A 21,220-nucleotide genomic window follows, 5' to 3' on the forward strand; every position below is an offset into this window, starting at 1 on the left:
AAACAAAAACAAAAACCTGAATTGATACAGCTGTACTACATACCCCTTGTTTGGAAAGAATGTCCAGTTCTATTAGCATGTCAGGCCAGTGCTGTGGCCACTCTCGCTTGATCATTTCTACTACAATTCGAGACAGAACATCTTTAATATGGTTCTCCTCTTCCAAAATGTTCAGCGTTCCCTGAAAAAGAGTAAGAGATATTAAGAGGTCTGCAAGACTGAATTCAAGGGAAAAAATTGGGCTGTAAAAGTGTACGAAACTCATGAGCAGGCCTACTTTTAAACTATACAGAATAAACAAACCTGTTCTCCATATCTGAGTCACCTGTCCTGAATTCTCACTAATCATCCTTCCCATCTAAACAGAGGGTTGCATCAGCTAATAAAATGGCTGTCTCATGGTGCAAGGAAGACATCACTGCTCTTCTCCTTTACAAACTGAAGAGACACTCATATTGATTGTTTTCATTTTGTAAGAGGGTCAGGGTGGAAAGGTATGGAAATAAGGAACACATTGAGAGGCTGATAAAGTGGGACAATAAGGAGCAACTGAATATTTTACCAATAGTTCTAGTATTAGAAGATACAGAAAGACCATTACTGGGACTCTCTTCTGAAGTTTGATATCAAGACTAATGAATTATGACTTCTATCAAGTTTCCCCAGAATTAATAAAATACAAACCCTTAGCTAGCTAAGTTAATAATTTTGAAGTGAATTTTTTTTCTATTAATGACACTAGACTTTGGGGACATAAAGGGGTGTGAATTCCCCTTTTCATCCCCTTTGTGAAACAGAACATAAAAGGCTATGGATTCTAAACATGTTCAAAGTTTGCATGTTCAAAGTTAGAACTCCTGAAACAAACTCATTCTAACTCCTGAAACAAACTCATTCAGCATATTTTTTATTGCTAATATCATAAAGTAATTCACTTTAGAATAAAAGCAAACAAATAGCAAAGTGTAATCTAATTTAGAATTGATTAATCTAAGACTCTTACTCATTTGCTGAAAATGTTTAATCTCTCTGCCCTGTCTTCATAATTTTAAAAACAGAAGTCAACACATAAGGGATTAATTAAATCCAGTAAGAGAAATGTGATGAACTGTGATTTCTAGTGATGGTGGTTCTTTTTATCTTGAAGGTAACATTTAATATTATATAAAGCATGCTGTTTGACCTATGTAGAAGCAGTGAATTTTTACACAAATGCTACATTGGAAAAGTCACTTTGTCTAAACTACCTCAGAAACACAAGTCTTCCAACCAACCATTCCTTACATTTGCAATCAGCTCCATGACACTGTTCTTCAGATAGACCTTCTCCAATCGAGACATGCTGTTCCACCGAAACCTGGCCACCAAAGTGCATAAAGTCAACAGAACCAAATTAGAAGTCTTCTCTTCAGAAGAGATTAGCTTTGATTCCTGTGTTAAAATTATGCTGGTGATTTTATTAAGAAATTATACTTTGGATTTTGGTATCCTTCAAAGAATGGACAGAAACAGTCCACATTAACCAAAATGCTAACAGAAAGAAAGAGTTTTATATAGGCAGTAGTCCATTAATTAGAATCACACAGGATCTGGATGAGCTTTTCCCCTTGATTTTATTGACAGACCAAAAGCAAATATATACCTGGGACAATTGCAACAATGTAGCTGATTTTCAGAAAATAGAATTTGAAAACACTAACTTCCTTTTTGAACTGGCTTACAGAAGTAATAGCACAATTCCAGAAAAACTGTGGCTAAATCTTAAAAGCTGATTCTTCTGATAGGCACTGGGAGTAGGAAACTCAAGTTAGGAAGGATTTTCAGTTATTCTCATATAATCTTGCTTAGAATTTGCCATTCACACTCAAACTTAAAAAAGAAAAGAAGAAAAGAAATTAAAGGCATGTTGCCTAATCAGATTCATTTACCTATACACTGCATTATTCTAAAAAAAACTCTGAGGTCTGCTGGCATATATTAGGAGCTCAATAAATGCTAGCTAAATGACTATGAGCTAATACTTGCAGAATGCTTAGTATGTACCATGCACTTTACACAGATGAAGAAACTTGAGAAAGGTTAAGTTCTGAATGAGAGCTCCCCTGAGGTTGTGATAACCTCTCAGGAATCATTCCTTTCTCCCTGGGGATTGCTCTTTTCTACTCACCTAAACAGTACCTCTATGAGTTATACAAGAAATAAAGACTTGCTCTCTCACACACTTCAGTGGAAAGGTCCAAAAGCTCCTTACTTGACAACGTGTTCCAGGATCTGAAGGCCAAAATGTCTGACGATGGCAATTTGTGTTTTCTCAGCCAACCGCAAGCCACAGGGGACACATATAGGGCACTTTTCTTTAAACTCCTCACAAAACTGAAAAGAAGAAAAGTTAGTGTTTCCCTTAGGAGCAAAGAGAGAGTGCGGACTAAAAAAAAAAAAAAAAAAAACTTTATCTTCAACTCCAACCTGAGCTATATTTTTAAGCTACAAAATCTAGATCAATATTATATGAATAAAGAACTGATGAACATTCCTTTCATTTTGATAGTTCCAGATTTCCCATGCAATGACCAATTAGTGTTAGAAAAAAATAAATTTGACATAAATGAGTAAAAAATTGTTAGATACACCCCTGAAGTATACAGGTAAAATGACAATTTCTAGGATTTGCTTTAAAAACCTTTGGTGGGGGGAGGGATAAAGCAAATGTGGTAAAATCTTTACAGCTGCTGAGTTTAGGTGATGGGTATACACAAGACCATTGCAGTATCCTACTCTTGTGTCTATAATATTTCATAGTAAAAGAGAAACTAATAGAGCCCAAATATTTCTGATTCCAAATCCTGTGGCATACATCTATATATTGTAAAGTTTTCCTCCAAGTGATGCTCACTCTACTTTATGAAGTTACATCTCTTAAAATACGCACGGCACAAATATTTCTTCCTGGAGGTCATTTCTCACAGCCCACATACATTGTTTGATGGGGGAATAAACTCGAATTGTATTAGCATCCCCACTGGTTTTGTATTAGCATTCCCAAATTACACCACAAGAGTCAGTCCCGGTAGCAGAGCATCCGACAGTCAAGAAAACTACTTTCAGGAAACCAAAAGACCCTTGTAAAATGCAAAGTAAGTGGTAGAAGTTCATCTTTGCGCAAAACAGCCTAAGAATATCACACAATAAAAAACATGAGGGGGTGGGGTGAGAATTAGGCCAGAAATACCCAAGACACAGAAGTGGGTTACGGGGAGGTGTAAGGGTGTTAAGTAAAGGGGCACTAGAGGGGCTGGAGCTCGGTTAGGGCGGGTCAGGAGTGGGTCAGCAAGGAAACGTTTAGTGCAGCGGAGACTATAAAGAATGTGGCCGGTGTTGGGGACGGGTTGGACACGTGCGCCACGGGACAGCGAGGGGATGCTGGGATGTGGGGTTTGAGGGAATAAAGTGGGTGCAGCCAGCTGTGGAGGGGGTCGTGGTACGGAGAAGAGTAAACAGAAGTGGCGAGGGGGGAGGAGAGGGCATTGGGAAGTGGTGGTGAGATGAGACGGCCACAGAGAGCTAGGGACGAGAGCTTCCCGGGAGAAGGGCAGGCGCGGCGAGCACAGAAGGCGGGGAGTGGGAAGAGGCGCGGAAAGCGGCGAGGGGAGGGCCCCCAGGGGTTGGGAACCGAGGTCCAGGAGCCGCGTGGGCGGGAGACGGCCAGGGTCGTGGGCTGCGCCGGTACGGCTGGGGCTGGGGGAGGGTCTCGGAGCAGGCCCAGGGCGACAGACTCCAGCTACCTTGAGGGCTTCTAGCCGGTAGCGCTGGGTGGAGCTGGGGTCCATCATGATCGTCACCGCTTTCACCAGCTGCTCGCACAGCGCGTTCACTTGATCCATCGACATGACTAGTGCCACGCGCCGCAAGCGCGCACCACAGACGTCCCGGAAGCACGAGGCACGGACCGCTCCGTTGGCGGGACCACACGCTGGTACCCGGCCGCGGCGAGCTTAAGGGGGACGGCGGGGAGCGGGAGGAGGAGCGGTAGCCGCAGAAAACCCAGCCGGGAAAAAGCCAGCGCTGCGCACGCGCCCGACCCTCCAGTACGCATGCGCCCGCGGAAGTGGCGACTTCCTTTCGACTGTTGCCCCTTGGTGGGTGGAGCGAGAGACTTAGGGGCTGCGGCGCGCAGGCGCGTCAACCGCCCTCGGCGGCGCGCGCGGCGAATAATTGTCGGGAAGGCTGTGCGCAGATCTTGGTGGCTAAGGCTGGACTCGCCCGGCTGTGCCGGCTGCTGCCAGGGCGAGGGTTGTCTGAGCGCCTAGGTCCTTTTCTCCGTCGTTGCCGGGAATAAATCTCTCTCGAAACCGACTGATCCATTCCCGGAAAGGGGACGGATATTCAAGACCACTTCATCCTTCCAGTGGACACCGAGCCCAGCATCGGTGGCGTCCGCTGGTGGCGGTTTTGCCAAGTGTTGTCACATTGGTAAGAGAATTTAGAACCGTTCTGTATTTCTGTTTTTAGACTTTTGATGTTGCCTTGGCTATTGGTTGTATAATATAGCAGTGACTGGGGACAACATTGGGCCGAAATTACATGAAATAGAAATACTCGCTCACAGAGAGAAAAGGCCCTGGTATTGCCTCTTAAGAGGATTTTTCTTGTGGAAAAAAAAATGGTAGCTCTTAAACCTCCCTCTTCACCTGTGCGTATTTTCCTTGGGTGTGTTATCACCTGACTGGCACCAAACTTGTTTTGTAAAGATTGGGGTAAATCGAGATCGTTAATGATGAATAACTTCAAATACCGAAGGTTTGTACAGTTTTGATCATTTGAAGTGCTATATATATCATATATATAATATTTATATGACTTCAACATAGTGTAATCCTTATTCCCAAAGGAGGGTTTTGGCAGAGAGTATGTTTCCTTTTTCATCTTTAAAAAACTCTTGCTTTCTCCAGCAAAATACATAAACTGAAAACTAAAACAGTTAAAAATCTGAATATCCGTTTTGGTATTGTATATTTAGGAAATGTTTGCTGTACTTAAATCACTGCTCCCTGTTCATACTCCACTTCCAGTGTTTGAATCTAATATGGTACTTACCTGAGTGTGTGTGTGTGTGTGTGTGTGTGTGTGTGTGAGACAATGCATTTACTATTTTTAATTTGGCGTTATCTGTTCCAGGACTGTACAAAAGCCACTTCAAGGTAAAGTGATTTCTGGCATGTTATGGTTTTAACTTATAAATGTTGAAAGTATTATGTTCTGCCTGTTTTAGGTGAGTGGAATTTGTAAGGAATTAATGCCTTGAATACTCTGATTTTTTGAATTCATCATTTTCTTTCCCCTAATCTTCCAGCTTTGTAGTTGCATGACACTTTTTTCAAGGTGAATGTTAATTTTTGACACTTTTTAAAAAAAAGAATACAGTTGAGTGCTTACTCAACTGTATAACCTGTGTTCTCTCATATTTAAATCATGAATTACTGTGTTTCCACAAATAGCTTATTTACTTTAAGTCAGTGGTTTTCAATCTCTGCTTTTAAAAATCATGAGAGGACTTCCCTGGTGGCACAGTGGTTAAGAATCTGCCTGCCAATGCAGGGGACACAGGTTTGAGCCCTGGTCCGGGAAGATCCCACATGCCGCGGAGCGGCTGGGCCCGTGAGCCATGGCCGCTGAGCCTGCGCGTCCGGAGCCTGTGCTCGGCAACGGGAGAGGCCACAACAGTGAGAGACCCGCATACCGCAAATAAATAAATAAATAAATAAATAAAAATCAGTGCTGACATTTAAAAAAAAAATCATGAGAAAGAGAGCGCTTATTACAGAGAGCTTTTAAAAATCATGATGGGGCTTTCCTGGTGGCATAGTGGTTGAGAATCCGCCTGCCGATGCAGGGGACACGGGTTCGTGCCCTGGTCCAGGAAGATCCCACATGCCGCGGAGCGGCTGGGCCCGTGAGCCATGGCTGCTGAGCCTATGCTCTGAAACGGGAGAGGCCACAGCAGTGAGAGACCCACGTACTGTAAAAAAAAAAAAAATCATAAAAATCATGATGGCCAGGTCACACCCATACCAATTAAGTTACATGTCTGGTGGTAGAAGCCAGAAATCAATAGTATTAAAGGTTCCTAGGTGATTCTAATCTGTAGCAAAGTTTGCAGTACCACTGCTTTAGTTTACTGAATCCTTCTTTTAGATTTCTAACTATGTTAAATGAAAACATTAGTCCGTATTCACTGTGTATAAGGTTCTTTCAGTCTAGCATCCATATCTTTATATATGTCTGTCTACAAATAGTATGTAGTATTGTTTTCTTTTTGTCTTCAAAAATTTACATGAATGGGTAGAAAATCACCTTTAGAACATCACAAAGTAATTGTGACAGGCCAGATCCACTGATGGGTGCTTAGTGGTTGAAAGTTTGAGGAGAAACAGGGTATTTGCATAGTCTCAAAGTATCTCTCCTAAGAAAGGAAAAAATAGTAACTTTACAGTGAGAAACCTAGCAAACACTATCTCAACTAAATGTTATGCTTAACATCACCAGTATTAACACACAGCAACATCATGTACCTCCCAACATGATACAATGAGAAAAGCAGAACCCTTCCATAATATTCTTGTTAAAAATGCATAACCTCAGACTAATCAAGAGAAAACGTCAGGGCTTCCCTGGTGGCGTAGTGGTTGAGAGTCCGCCTGACGATGCAAGGGACACGGGTTCGTGCCCCTGTCCGGGAAGATCCCACATGCCGCGGAGCGGCTGGGCCCTTGAGCCATGGCCGCTGAGCCTGCATGTCCGGAGCATGTGCTCCGCAACGGGAGAGGCCCGCGTACCGAAACAAAAAAAAAAGAATAGAAAACGTCAGACAAACCTAAACTGAGAGACATTCTCAAAGCAACTGAGTAGTTCCCTTCAAAATTGTCAAGGTCATGAAAAACATGAAGTGTCACAGATTGGAGAAGACTAAGGAGACGTGATGACTAAGACTGGATCCTAAGCTGGATCCTGGAACCAAAAATGAACATTAGTGGAATAACTGGTGAAATTCAAGTAAAGTTTGTAGTGTGAATATTATACTAATGTTCATTCTTTAGTTTTGATAATTGTGCTGTATAAAATGTTAGCATTAGGGGAAACTGGGTATAGGAGAACCCTACTATATTTGCAACTTTTCTGTAAGTGTAAAAGTATTTCAAAATAAAAAGTTTTAAAAATTCACATGAATTCTTTGATATTATATATCATTTTCTCCTTTCTTTTCCCTGAACTTATATTTGAGATTTGTCTATCAACTAGATTAACTGTTGACTTTATCCCTCCATTGACGTGCATTGTGGTTTTTTGGTTTGTTTGTTTTTTTTTTTTTTTGTGGTACGTGGGCCTCTCACCGCTGTGGCCTCTCCCGTTGCGGAGCACAGGCTCCGGACGCGCAGGCCCAGCAGCCATGGCTCACGGCCGGCATGTGGGATCTTCCCAGACCGAGGCACGAACCCGTATGCCCTGCATCGGCAGGCGGACTCTCAACCACTGCGCCACCAGGGAAGCCCTGCATTGTGGTTTTAATTTGCATTTCCCTATGACTAGTGATGTTGAGCCGTTTTCATGTGCCTGTTGACTATTTGTATATCTTCTTTTGTGAAGTGTTCAATTCTTTGGGGGGATGGGTATTCTTTAAAGCTTTCAATATTTATTACCTTTCTAAAGTTGTATCAGTTTATTATTTTCCTGCCAGCAGTATATAAAAATGCCTGTTTCATTATTGTTAGTTTCCATGTTCCCATGCTTATGGTAATTCAACAGTGGAAGAATGGAAATATAATTTTCTTTGGTACTTTTTATTCAATATCCTTTCTAACTGTACATAAAATATTGTCTTACAGAAAAATGGCTAATGGACAAGACCGGGTAGTTACTCTAGTGGACATGGACTGTTTTTTTGTTCAAGTGGAACAGCGGCAAAATCCTCATTTGAGGAATAAACCTTGTGCAGTTGTACAGTACAAATCATGGAAGGGTGGTGGGTATGTATCATAGTTATTGTTGTAACTCTCAACTACTGTTTTAATCTATAAGAATACATGGTACTATGCTAGGTCCTGTTTTTGAGGGTTCTGAATTGCTATGTTTGAGAATGAATAGTAGCATCAGTGACCAAAAAGTTCCTACTGTTATGTTTATAACCTATTCATCATGTTAAATTTTAATTATTTTTGCTTGTGATCATGTAATATTTTTCTGTTCCCCTTTTTTCCTAACCTTAGAATCATTGCAGTAAGTTATGAAGCTCGTGCATTTGGGGTCACTAGAAACATGTGGGCAGATGATGCTAAGAAGTTATGTCCAGATCTTCTACTGGCACAAGTTCATGAGTCCCATGGAAAAGCTAACCTCACCAAGTAAGAAGAAAAGCTTGTTTAAAGGGCAATGGAAGAGTTGGAAGCATTTCATGAGGCTAGGAACTCATGTTTCTAATTCGTTTTATGTAAATAACATCTGAAAAAGTTCCCTTTAGTCAGCTAAATTTTCAGTGTGGAATGAAAACAGATTTTAATATTGCATTTTAGGAACAGTTCAGAATCATTATTACCTATAATAATTGCTACCCTTAATACCATTTCAGTTCCTTAATTATTTAAAAATTGGTTGTTATAATTAAAACTTAATTCCACTTCCCATGTTCTCAGGCCAAAAGTCTGAAATGTTTGAAGTAATTAAATTGACTGTGAAACTGATAAGAGTTTTTCCAGAGAAGGCTGAGTCAAACTCACACTCTAGTGCAATATCTAGAATTGTTTGCCAGAATTGAACAGTCCCAAAGAAGCTTAATTTCTCTGTTTTTGAACTGAGCTATCTCTGCCCAGATTTTAGAAAGTTAGCCTTGGAATGGAAGGCATTAGTATAGGCATAGCCAAGTTAGAGGTAGATACAAGCCCCAGTCATTATAATAATCCTAATAGCTAGTGTATAGTGAACATATGTCATATGCCAGGCACTGTGTTTAATTCTTCATTGGCAGTGTCTCTTAAATCTCACATTGTTTTAAGGAAGGTTCTAGTATTATCCCCCACCCCCATCCCCCAACACACAGAGATGAAGGACCAATTTAGAGAGGTTAAATAATTTAAGTTCACACAGTTAGGAAGTGGAATACTGAGGATTCATTGTCAGATCTCCATGTTCTCACAGTACACTATACTGTGTGGGGTGGTGTGTGTAGCGATCATGCTTTGACTTGGGACTTGAGATATTCCTGAATTCACCTATCAATTAGAAGTCTAAAGGTGGAGTGTCATAGCCAACCTCACATTGGGATTATTGCCAGAAAAGAAGACAGATTTGACTGAAGATTAATACTGTAACCCTAAAGTAGAATTAATTCAGCTAATGGACATATGCTACGTTGTATTGAATAGAATTTTATGCTGGGAAAGACAGTGTAACTTCCCAGAAATATAGTTGACATCAGAGTATGATTTTGAAAAGCCGCATGCCACCAACTTAAAACTGGGTCATTTATTTTATTCTTAAAATCTTCATCAAATAATGAACAAAGGCAGTTTTAGAAAATTTAGGAATAAGTTTGTAGACCAGAGAGTTATTAATAAAGACCTGGTAACTCAAAATTATTATTTTAATAATTAACCTGAGATGCCAGGTTATAAAAACAAAAATACGATTTACAGAAACATATATATACTTAGTTTATCAAATATTCTTAAAAATACCTTGGAGTGATTTACTTAAGAGTCTGTGAAAGAACACCAACTACTGCAATAGCGCATCCTTTCCTTGCTCTGTGTGTGTGTGAGTATATTGTGCTCTCATGCTCTTAGGTACCGGGAAGCCAGTGTGGAAGTGATGGAGGTAATGTCTCGTTTTGCTGTGATTGAACGTGCCAGCATTGATGAGGCTTATGTAGACCTGACCAGTGCTGTACAAGAGAGACTGCAAAAGCTCCAAGGTCAGCCTCTCTCAGCAGACTTGTTGCCAACCACCTACATTGAAGGGTTGCCCCAAAGCCCTGCAACAGCAGAAGGGACTGTTCAGAAAGGTACTTGCATAGCATCATATTGCTTCTGCTTCCTGCCTTTGGAACCTGCTTTGCTTGGTCACACTGCTCCTTCTTGGATTGATTGAAAGGAAACTTAAACTACAACGTGAATGAATCACAAGGAGTCACATGGAAGATTATACAAATTCTCTTATCTTTCCAGATATATGGATGTTGAGAAGCTGTGAAATCTGTATTAACATCAAGTTTCTCTTTAGACATAACTAGGGCAGGTTAAAGTTATCAGTAGAAGGCTGACTGAGCACTTCCATTATTTGTAGGTTAATTTATATTATTGTAACTTGTTTCATAAGAAGAGTGAGCTTTTTTAAGGGGACCTAAACAACAGGGAGTTGAATTACTCAAAATTTCTAATCAGTTCTCAGGATAATGTCATCGATGGGCTGTTCAAGGCCTCTCTCATTTTACTTTACTTATTTTACTTCTTTTCCCCTTCATAGTGATTCCCCCTTCTCCCTTCCTACCCCACAAATCCTCTGGCACTCACTGATGTATATCTTCTTAAATATGTATATGTCTTTATAAATTGTACAGTGTTGCTTTGTACATGTGCTTTTAATTATTTTTATTTGTCTGCTATTATCATTTTTCATTTTTTAAAATTTATTGAAATATAGTTGATTTACTATTATATTACTTTCAGGGGTACAACATAGTGATTCAATATTTTTATAGATTATACTCCATTTAAAGTTATTATAAAATAATCGCTGCATAATATATCCTTATTGCTTATTTATTTTATGCACAGTATTTTGTATCTCTAAAACCCCTACCCCTATCTTGCCCCTTCCCCTCCCCTCTCCTCACTGGTAACCACTAGTTTGTTCTCTATATCTGTGAATCTGTTCCAGTTTTGTTGTATTAATTCATTTATTTTTTTTAGATTCCACATATAAGTGATAACACAGTATTTGTCTTTGTCTGACTTATATAATGTGTGCTTTTAAAACTTGTGCTTTTTAAGCACATGAAAAGGTGCTCAACATCACCAGTTATTAGAGAAATGCAAATCAAAACTACAATGAGGTATCACCTCACACTGGTCAGAATGGCCATCATCAAAAAATCTACAAACAATAAATGCTGGAGGGGGTGTGGAGAAAAGGGAACCCTCCTACACAGTTGGTGGGAATGTAAATTGGTACAGCCGCTATGGAGAACAGTACGGAGGTTCCTTAAAAAACTAAAAATAGGGCTTCCCTGGTGGCGCAGTGGTTGAGAGTCCGCCTGCCGATTCAGGGGACACGGGTTTGTTCCCCGGTCTGGGAAGATCCTACATACCTTGGAGCAACTAAGCCCATGTGCTACAACTACTGAGCCTGTGCTCTGGAGCCCGCAAGCCACAATTACTGAGCCTGTGTGCTGCAAGTACTGAAGCCCGTGCACCTAGAGCCCATGCTCCACAACAAGAGAAGCCACCACAGTAAGAAGCTATGCACCACAACGAAGAGTAGCCCCCGCTTGCTGCAACTAGAGAAAGCCCATGTGCAGCAATGAAGACCCAACACAGCCAAAAATAAATAAAGTTTAAAAAAAAAAGTTATTAAAAAAAAAAAAGGGAATGACCATATGACCCAGTAATCTCACTCCTGGGCATATACCCAGAGAAAACCATAATTCAAAAATATACATGCACCCTAGTGTTCATTGCAGCACTATTTACAATAGCCAGGACATGGAAGCCACCTAAATGTCCATCAACAGAGGAATGGGTGAAGAAGATGTGGTACATATATACAATGGAATATAACTCAGCCATAAAAAAGAACAAAATAATGCCATTTGCAGCAACATGGATGGACCAAAAAAAAGGGTACAAATGAACTTATGTACAAAACAGAAGTAGCGTCATGGATGTAGAAAACAAACATGGTTACCAGGGGATAAGGTGGTGGGGGAGGGATAAATTGGGAGATTGGGATTGACATATACACACTACTATATATGAAATAGATAATAAGAACCTGCTGTATAGCACAGGGAACTCTACTCAATACTCTGTAATGACCTATATGGGAGAAGAATCTAAAAAAAAAGAGAGTGGATATATGTATGTGTGACTGATTCACTTTGCTGTACACCTGAAACTAACACAACATTGTAAATTAACTATACTCCAATAAAATTTTTTTAAAAAAAGATGCAGTTGAGTATAAACTGCATTAATTTGCTGTGAAACAATGTTTTAAAAGATTTGTGCTTTTTAATTACATGATAGTACTTATTATAGGTCTCATTCTTTTTTAAATTTTCTTTCATTGATGGTTTTATACATCTATTCTTGTAGTTGTATTTACGTGTAATTGATTGCTTTTAATTGCAGCATAATCCGTGGTATGGATCTACCATGTTTTCAGACCCTTCTCCTACCGATGAGCTCATTGGTTGCTTCTCACGTCCTTCTGTTTATATGATGAATGTCCTCATTAATCCTCTTTTGGACATATTCAAGGGTTTCTCTGGGAAGTATTTTCAGGAGTGGACTGCTAGATTATAGGGTATACACATACACTTAGTTTTACTAAATACTGCCAAATTGCTCCCCAGAATAACTAACAATTTGCCCTACCTCTGACAGTACACAAGAATTCCTGTTTCCTCCATATCCTCACCAGCAATTGGTATTATCTAATATTTTAAAGTACCTGCCAATGTGATGGCTATAGAGGGGTATTTTATGTTTTGGGGTTTGTTTTAATTTATACTTCTCTTTATTAATTGAGGTTGAGCTTCTCTTCATATACTTGTTAGCCAATTGAGTTTCTACTTTTGTGAATTGCTTATTTATAATCTTCACCCAATTTTTCATTGGATTTCTGCCTTTTTGGGGGGGAAGAGCTCCTTGTGTATCCTAGTTGTTGGTCCTTTGTCTATTTTTGACTCTTTAAATATCTTTTCCCAAGTCTGTCATCCATTAACTTTGTTTATGCTGTACTTTGTTGAACAAATTCTTTTAGTCATTCAGTTTTTCACCTTATGGTTTGTGCATTTTGAATCTCATTTTAGACATCCATTTCTACCAGATGTTCCTAAAGACATTTTTCTACATTTTCTTCTATTTGCCTTATAGCTTATTTTTAGGTATTTCAGCTATATGGAGTTTACCTTTATTTGATTTAAGGTAGGGAGCCACCTTAGTTATTATTCTTATAGTGAGTCAGTTTTCCCAACAATTATTTATTAATAATCCATTCTTTCTCAACATATATCAGTGGGTCTGTTTCTGTAGTGTCTCATTAGTGTCTGCTTCTGCTTCAGAAACATTATTTTTATTAGGTTGTAGTATATCATAATATTTGATAAGGACTCCCCTCTGCTTTTGTTTTTCAAAATTGTCTTGGCTATTTATGTACCTTTATTGTTCAATATATGTTTTAGAATACATTAGTTTAATTCTTCAAAAAATCCTGGGAGTTACATTAAATTTACGTATTTAAAGAGGATAGTTATCTTAATGCTAAGTTATCCCATCCATAAACATTTCACTAATTTTTTAGGTCTTCATTTATGTCCCTTTTAGTGATTTTTGTTTATTTTTTTAAAATTTATTTTATTGAAGTATAGTTGATTTACAATGTGTTAATTTCTGCTGTACAGCAAAGTGATTCAGTAAGACATATATATAATTCTTTTTATATTGTTTTCCTGTATAGTTTATCACAGGATATTGAATATAGTTCCCTGTGCTATACAGCAGGACCTTGTTTATCCATTCTATATACTGTAATAGTTTGTATCTAATAATCCCAAGCTCCCAATCCATGCCTCCCCCTGCCCTTGACAACGACAGGTCTGTTCTCTATGTCTGTAAGTCTGTTTCTGTTTTATAGATAAGTTCGTTTGTGTCATATTTTAGATTCCACATACCTTTTAGTGATTAAAAAAAAATTTTTAAATAATATTTTGGAAGAAGTTGCTTTTATTTTTTTAATATTTATTTATTTATTTAGGCTGTGCCAGGTCTTAGTTGCAGCACGTGGGATCTTTGTTGCACCGTGTTTAGTTGCAGCATGTGGGATCCTTAGTTGCTGCATGAGGACTACTTAGTTGTGGCATGTGGACTACTTAGTTGCGGCATGCACTCATAGTTGTGGCGTGCATGTGGAATCTAGTTCCCCGACCAGGGATTGAACCCGGGCCCCCCGCATTGGGAGTGAGGAGTCTCACCCACTGGACCACCAGGGAAGTCCCCCTTTTAGTGATTTTTTTTTAAATTAAAATTTTTGATTTATATTTCTGCCACTTCTGAAATCTAGAATCCAGTATGTTTTCCTTTTTCTTTCTCATCTAAACTTTTAATTGATGTAATATACATAAAGTATATAAATTGTACGTGTACACCTTGAGTGATTTCACAAAGTAAACCCACTTCTGTAAGGAGCACCCAGATCAAAAAACGTCAGAATTCTAGAAGCCACCGTTGGCTACCCTCCCAGTCATTATCTATTCCTCTCCCCTCTCTCCTATATAACCACTGTCCTGATTTCTATTTAGCTTATTTTTGAACTGTATAAAATTGAAATTATGCAGTATATACTTGAGTCTGGCTTCATTCACTCAACATTGTCTTTGTGAGATTCATCCATTCTGTTGTACATAGTTGAGTTTCTGTAGTATTCCATTGTATGAATATACCACAATTTACCCATTCTACCGTTGATGGATATTTGGGTTTCTTCCAGTTTGAACCACTAAGAATATTGCTGCTATGAACATTTTTGTAAATATCTTTTAGTGTATGCATTTCTGTTGAGCATATGACTAGAAGTGCTCAGTTATGGGGTTTGTCTGTATTCAGCTTTAGTTTGCCTGTACTCAGCGTTAGTAGATACTACCAAAAGGTTTCCAAAATGGTTATACTGATTTATAATTCCACTAGCGGTGTATGAGAGTTCTAGTTGTTCCACATCTTTTTCAACACTTGCTTTTTTCTCTTTTGCTTTTTAGCCATTTTAATGAGTGTATAGTGATATATTATGGTTTTAGTCTGCGTGTTCCTGGTGTTAATGAACTTGAGCACCTTTTTGTAAGTTGATGACCATTCTTCTTTCATGAAATGCCTGTTTAAGTATTTGCCCATTTTTTGGGTTTAATTGTATTATTCATCTATAGGACTTCTTTATGTATTCTGGATATGAGTCATTGTCAAATATATGTATTGCAACATCTTCTGGTTTGTGGCTTGTTTTTCACTCTTTTTTTTTTTTTTTATTTTTTGGCCATGCCGTGCGGCATGTGGGATTCCAGTTCCCCAGCTAGGGATTGAACCCATGCCCCGTGCAGTGGAAGCGTGGAGCCCTAACCATTGGACTGCCAGGGAATTCCCTTGTTTTTTACTCTCTTAATGGTGGCTTTTGATGAATAGAGTCTCTTAATTTTAATTTGGTCCAGTTTGTCTTTTTTTTCTTTATGGATAGTATTTTCTAAGGTCTTCTTTACCTATTCAAGATCATGAAGAAACTCTCCTATATTATTTTAGAAGCTTTATTGTTTTGCCTTTTACATTTAGATGTAATATCCATTATGTGTGTGTCTGCAGGATGTGAGGTAGGGATCAAGATTCCTTTTTTTATTACATGAGTATCCAATTATAATATCCTTATTAAAGCTTTACTTTTTTCTATAAAGGTCTTGTGCATTCATTATGTTAGTTCCTAGATGCTTTAATTTTTTTTAATTGCCATTACGATTTTGTGGTTTTTTCTATTATATTCTCCACTTGGTTATTGATGTGTAGGAGAATGATACGTGATTTTTTTTTGGTAAGCTTATCTTTGTTTACTTTATCTGCCTGACAAAAACTTGAGATATAATCTGAATGAAAGTGCTTTAATAAAATGTACTTGATGGTTAAAAATATTTTCTTAGGGATTTCCCTGGCAGTTCAGTGGTTAAGACTACTGCAGGGGTCACGTCTTCGATCTCTGGTCGGGGAAGTTCTGCATGCTGCGTGGTGTGGCCAAAAAAAAAAAATTTCTTAGACTAGAATTAAATTAGGACAATTAAAACTTGCTTTTATGATAATATTAGATTATGATAGTTCTAGATACCAGGTAGAAAAGAATCTGGGTCTTATTATTTTTTTAATCACAACATTATGAAAGTGGAATTCAGCTGGATTTCACAGAGCAAAGATTCTGTGTCTAGAGGCTTTTTAACACCTTTTCATACACATTTTCTAGTACTTATGATAATGGCTATATTCAAAACAATGTATCTATTCTCCCCTTCATTTGTAACATGTACTTTAGCTTTATTTTGTAACATTATTCTTATTTATTTATTTTTAATATTAATTATTTACTTTTGGCTACATTGAGTCTTCGTTGCTGCGCATGGGTTTTGTCTAGTTGGGGTGAGCGGGGATTACTCTTCATTGCGGTGCGCAGGCTTCTCACTGCGGTGGCTTCTCTTGTTGCGGAGCACAGGCTCTAGGCAGGCTCAGTAGTTGTGGCACATGGGCTGAGTTGCTCCGTGGCATGTGGAATCTTCCCAGACCAGGGATCGAACCCGTGTCTCCTGCACTGGCAGGCAGATTCTTGACCATTATGCCACGAGTGAAAGCCCAACAGTATTGTTTTTTTGTTTTGTTTTGTTTTTGATATGTGGGCCTCTCACTGTTGTGGCCTCTCCCGTTGCGGAGCACAGGCTCCGGACGCACAGGCTCAGCGGCCATGGCTCACGGGCCCAGCTGCTCCGCGGCATGTGGGATCTTCCCAGACCTGGGCACGAACCCGTGTCCCCTGCATCGGCAGGCGGATTCAACCACTGCGCCACCAGGGAAGCCCCCCAACTTTATTCTTATTTAGAAGAGCTCTTTTTGTAAAAATCTTTGAATGTTGGACGTTAACCAAAAGGATACAAATCTATAGCAAGTTAACTTCTTGGGGGACTTGTAAGGGCAATATGTTATTACTTGTAGAAACAATACAGATTTGTTCAGAAAAAGCTCCAAGAGTGTTTAGCTTATTTCTAGTTACAGTGGTGAATTTTCCATGGGTTCCATGTTTTAAAGTAAGATGTAAGATATTAAAGTTTAGTTTTTCTGTCAACAGTTGTATGATGCCTTTTAATATGTTGTATTGAAGGATAGAGGTGGAACTACCCAGGTAAGCTTATGGGAAGGACCGTTGAGGAATTATTTTATTCTCTGATCCTGATAGCAGAGTTTATCAAGGTGGAGGCTGCAGATCTTTTAGTTCTTTAGGGAGAATACAATGGACAATGTAATGTGCCACTTAAAGGAGGCAAAGTTATGGTACATTTGCCTTTATTGATTTATTATTATTCTGGGATCAGAGTAAGGAAGGGTTTTTTGGTTTTGTTTTTTTGTGCTGTGTTTTTGTTGTTGTTGGGTTTTGGGGGGGGGTTGTTGTTTTTAAAGGCAAATCTATTGATTATTTTGACTGCATTGGGTCTTTGTTTCTGTGCGCAGGTGTTCTCTAGTTGTGGCAAGTAGGGGCTACTATTCGTTGCGGTGCGTGGGCTTCTCAATGCGGTGGTTCCTCTTGCGGAGCACGGGCTCTAGGCACATGGGCTTCAGTAGTTGCAGCACACGGGCTCAGTAGTTGTGGCATGCGGGCCCCAGAGCCTGCGGGCTTCAGCAGTTATGGCACATGGGCTCAGTGGTTGCAGCACATGAGCTCTAGGGTGTGTGGGCTTCAGCAGTTGTGGGTAGCAGGCTTAGTTGCTCCGTGGCATGTGGGATCTTCCCAGACCAGGGCTCGAACCCGTGTCCCCTGCATTGGCAGGCAGATTCTTAACCACTGCACCACCAGGGAAGTTCTGTTATTGTTTTTTTCTTTCTTTCTTTTTTTTTTTGTGGGGGGGGCTTAGCTTTGTGTACTACATTTTACTGTGTAGCTAATTTTTTTAAATGAACATTTGGAATTGGTTTTATAATACTTTATTATTTCTTTCCTTCTGCTGACTTTAGGTTTTGTTTGTTGTTCTTTTTCTAATTCTCATAGGTAGTAGGTTAGATTGTTTATTTGAGATTTTTCTGGGTTTTTCTTTGGGTTTTTTTTTTTTTTTTTTTGGCTGCGCCGCACAATATGTGGAATCTTAGTTCCCAACCAGGGATTGAATCCACGCCCCCTGCAGTGGAAGTGCAGAATCTTAACCACTGGACTGCCAGAGAAGTCCCCGAGATTTTTCTTGTTTTTTTGAGGGAGGCCTATATCTCTATGAACTTCCCTCTTAGGACTGCTTTTGCTGTATCCCATAGATATAGTGTGGTTATGTTTGGTTTTATAGTACTTTAAATTATTTGCTGTTTAAGGGTTTTTTTGAAGGTTATATGCCCTTTTGAAAATCTGTTGAAAGCTGTGGACCCTTGCTTGCCTCAGAAAAATACATATCTACATGTAAGACAGTTTTGCATGTAGTTTTTATGAGATTCACAGACCCACTGAAACCTACATACCTCAGAATAAGAACTATTATTATACGTTACATTGGTTTTGGAGGGCAACTCATTGTTGAAGAGCTCTCTGGTGAAGATAATGGTACATACCTTTGTTGGTGGTCAAATGTTACTTCAAATGGACATGCTCCTCTTCTATACCTATCTTTCTTACATTTTTATATAAAATGCCAGTGTTTTAAAGAAATCTTATTTCTGTATGAGGAAATAACAGGTATTCATATATGAAGGAAGAAGTTGCTTTATTGTGTCTAGTTTAAATATTAAGCTTCGAGATGCAGTGTTATCATCTTATTTAGAATGCTCAGAACAGTACAATGTCTAGGAAATGATTTATGATGATATATCATACTCCTGAGTCTTCATATGATGTAATAAAATGTAATAAAAAAAACCACCTCATAACAGAAATTAGCTGATCTAAGTGCATGTACGCTCCCAGAAATTGTTTTTCATGGATGTGACATATTTCAAAGCTAGGAAAAAGAGTCGAGGTATTTGTGATGTTTTTTACTGAAGTTCCCATTCAGCTTTACCATTGTGCCTCTTAATGGGTCTTACTCAGCCATGCTGCATTTGCAACTTTGTTTTTTCTGTTTCTGAAATAGTAATGTGTGTGGAAAGTTTAAGTAGTAAGATTAATTAAAAATAATACTCAAAAATTGCCAGAGTGAAAACTTATCCTTCAGGGCCATTTTGTAACTGGTTTGTGTTAGCTAAAGAACTCATTTGTTCTCAGTTTTCTTCCTCTTAATTCATTTATTTCTAAGCAAGTATTGAACATGTGAATGCATATAATAAGAAACAGTTGTGTAGTGGTATAAAAAAATATAAATCAACTGTCAGGGATTTCCCTGGAGGTCCAGTGGTTAAGACTCTGCACTTCCACTGCAGGGGGCATGAATTTGATCACTGGTCAGGGAACTAAGATCCCCGCATACCACCCAGAGCAGCCAAAAAAGGATGATAATGATAATAATAATAAAAATAAAATAAAAAAATTTTAAAATAAATCAATCAACTGCCAAAGTTCAGAGCTGTAAGAGTTGGCTAGACTCCTTGCAGGCTTTGATGAAGTAAGCTGCCATACTGTAAGAAGGCCTTTGGAGAAGCCCCCATGGCTATGCTCTGAGAGCTGCCCTCTGCTGACAGCCAGCAAGAAAATGGGTACCTCAATCCTACAGCCACAAGATTATAAATTTTTTTATTTTAATTTATTTTAATTAATTTATTTATTTTTGGCTGCATTGGGTCTTCATTGCTGCGCGTGGGCTTTCTGTAGATGCAGCGAGTGGGGTCTACTCTTTGTTGCTGTGTGTGGGCTTCTCATTGCGGTGGCTTCTCTTGCTGTGGAGCACAGGCTCTAGGGGCACAGGCTCAGTAGTTGTCGTGGCTCATGGGCTCAGTAGTTGTGGCTCGCGGGCTCAGTAGTTGTGGCTCGCCAGCTCTAGAGTGCAGGCTCAGTAGCTATAGCACACTGACTTAGTTGCTCCGTGGCATGTGGGATCTTCCCGGACCAGGGATCGAACCCACGTCCCCTGCATTGGCAGGCAGATTCTTAACCACTTTGCCACCAGGGAAGTCCCCAAGATGATAAATTCTGCCAACAACCAGAGGGAGCTTGGAAGGCACTCATCAGCTCAAAGCACAGAGGAATGTACACCTGTTACCAGTATAGGAACTTCTCTTTTGTAGTTATGGTCCCTAAAGTTGTGGGCCATAGCTAGTGGTTTATCAGTTTAATCCTGAAGTTTTGGCACAAATTACCAGTGCTCACTCTTACAACAGTTCTAGTCAAGTGCAGGTGACATGCCCATGTTTATAGAAAATCCTAGGGAATCTACTGCCCACCCCCAAAAAACAAGAACCTAGAATAAGTGAGATTAGCAAGGTTGCAGGGGACAAAGTCAATATGCAAAAATTGATTGTATTTCTATATATTAAAATTTAAAATGGGAAGTTGAAATTTAAAAAGCAATAGCATTAAAACCATAAAATTATTAGAGATATATTTAACAATATATGTGGAAAAACTAGTTCAGTGAAAACTACAAAACATCACTGACAAATTAAAGATGAAATCAATGACGAGACCATGCTCATGGATTGAAAGATTAAATAATATTAGAGTTCAAATCTCCCCAAATTGACCTACAGATTCATTTCATTCCCTCCAAAATCCCAGCAGGATTTTATAGAAATTGATAAACTGATTCTAAAATTTGTATGGAAATGCAAAGGATGTGGAATAGCCAGACAATTTTGAAAAAGAACTAAGTTTGAAGACTTAACACTACCTGATTTTTTTTTTTTTTTTGCGGTACGCAGGCCTCTCACTGTTGCGGCCTCTCCCCTTGCGGAGCACAGACTCCAGACGCGCAGGCGCAGTGGCCATGGCTCACGGGCCCAGCCGCTCCGCGGCATGTGGGATCTTCCCGGACTGGGGCACGAACCCGTGTTCCCCGCATCAGCAGGCGGACTCTCAACCACCGCGCCATCAGGGAAGCCCAACACTACCTGATTTTTAAGAGTTAACTATAAATTTATGGGGACTTCCCTGGTGGTCCAGTGGTTAAGATTTTGTGCTTCCACTGCTGGGGGCACGGGTTTGATCCCTGGTTGGGGAACTAAGATCCCACATGCCGCACGGTGCAGCCAAAAACAAACAAACAAAAACCACAAACAAAGAAGTCTGAGGTGGCCTAGGCAAGAATGGAGAA

General features: G+C 39.4%; 2 protein-coding genes across 6 annotated transcripts in view; one reads left to right on the forward strand and one right to left on the reverse strand.

Annotated features, from left to right (window-relative positions):
- XPO5 (exportin 5) overlaps positions 1–4,097 on the reverse strand; it is a 49,775-nt gene extending 45,678 nt beyond the window's left edge. For 3 of the 4 annotated variants that reach the window (XR_010835108.1, XM_067006282.1, XM_067006283.1), the window contains exons 1-4: positions 3,783–4,097; positions 2,252–2,373; positions 1,285–1,357; positions 44–181 (exon numbers count right to left, since the gene is read on the reverse strand). Coding sequence is in view for 3 of the 4 variants with exons in the window: in XM_067006282.1 (XP_066862383.1) it covers positions 44–181; positions 1,285–1,357; positions 2,252–2,373; positions 3,783–3,887 (438 nt within the window). In the remaining variant the exon portion in view is untranslated. The remainder of the gene's footprint in view (positions 1–43; positions 182–1,284; positions 1,358–2,251; positions 2,374–3,782) is intronic. The other variant, XM_059077599.2, reaches the window with a different exon arrangement.
- POLH (DNA polymerase eta) overlaps positions 3,783–21,220 on the forward strand; it is a 31,527-nt gene continuing 14,089 nt past the window's right edge. The window contains exons 1-5 of one of the 2 annotated variants that reach the window (XM_067006285.1): positions 3,783–4,470; positions 5,176–5,198; positions 7,881–8,021; positions 8,262–8,396; positions 9,834–10,051. In XM_067006285.1, the coding sequence (XP_066862386.1) occupies positions 7,885–8,021; positions 8,262–8,396; positions 9,834–10,051 (490 nt within the window). In that variant the 5' untranslated portion in view covers positions 3,783–4,470; positions 5,176–5,198; positions 7,881–7,884. The remainder of the gene's footprint in view (positions 4,471–5,175; positions 5,199–7,880; positions 8,022–8,261; positions 8,397–9,833; positions 10,052–21,220) is intronic. The other variant, XM_059077600.2, reaches the window with a different exon arrangement.

This window comes from Kogia breviceps, chromosome 10 (genome assembly GCF_026419965.1).
Source record: "Kogia breviceps isolate mKogBre1 chromosome 10, mKogBre1 haplotype 1, whole genome shotgun sequence".
Taxonomy (NCBI): Eukaryota; Metazoa; Chordata; class Mammalia; order Artiodactyla; family Physeteridae; genus Kogia; species Kogia breviceps.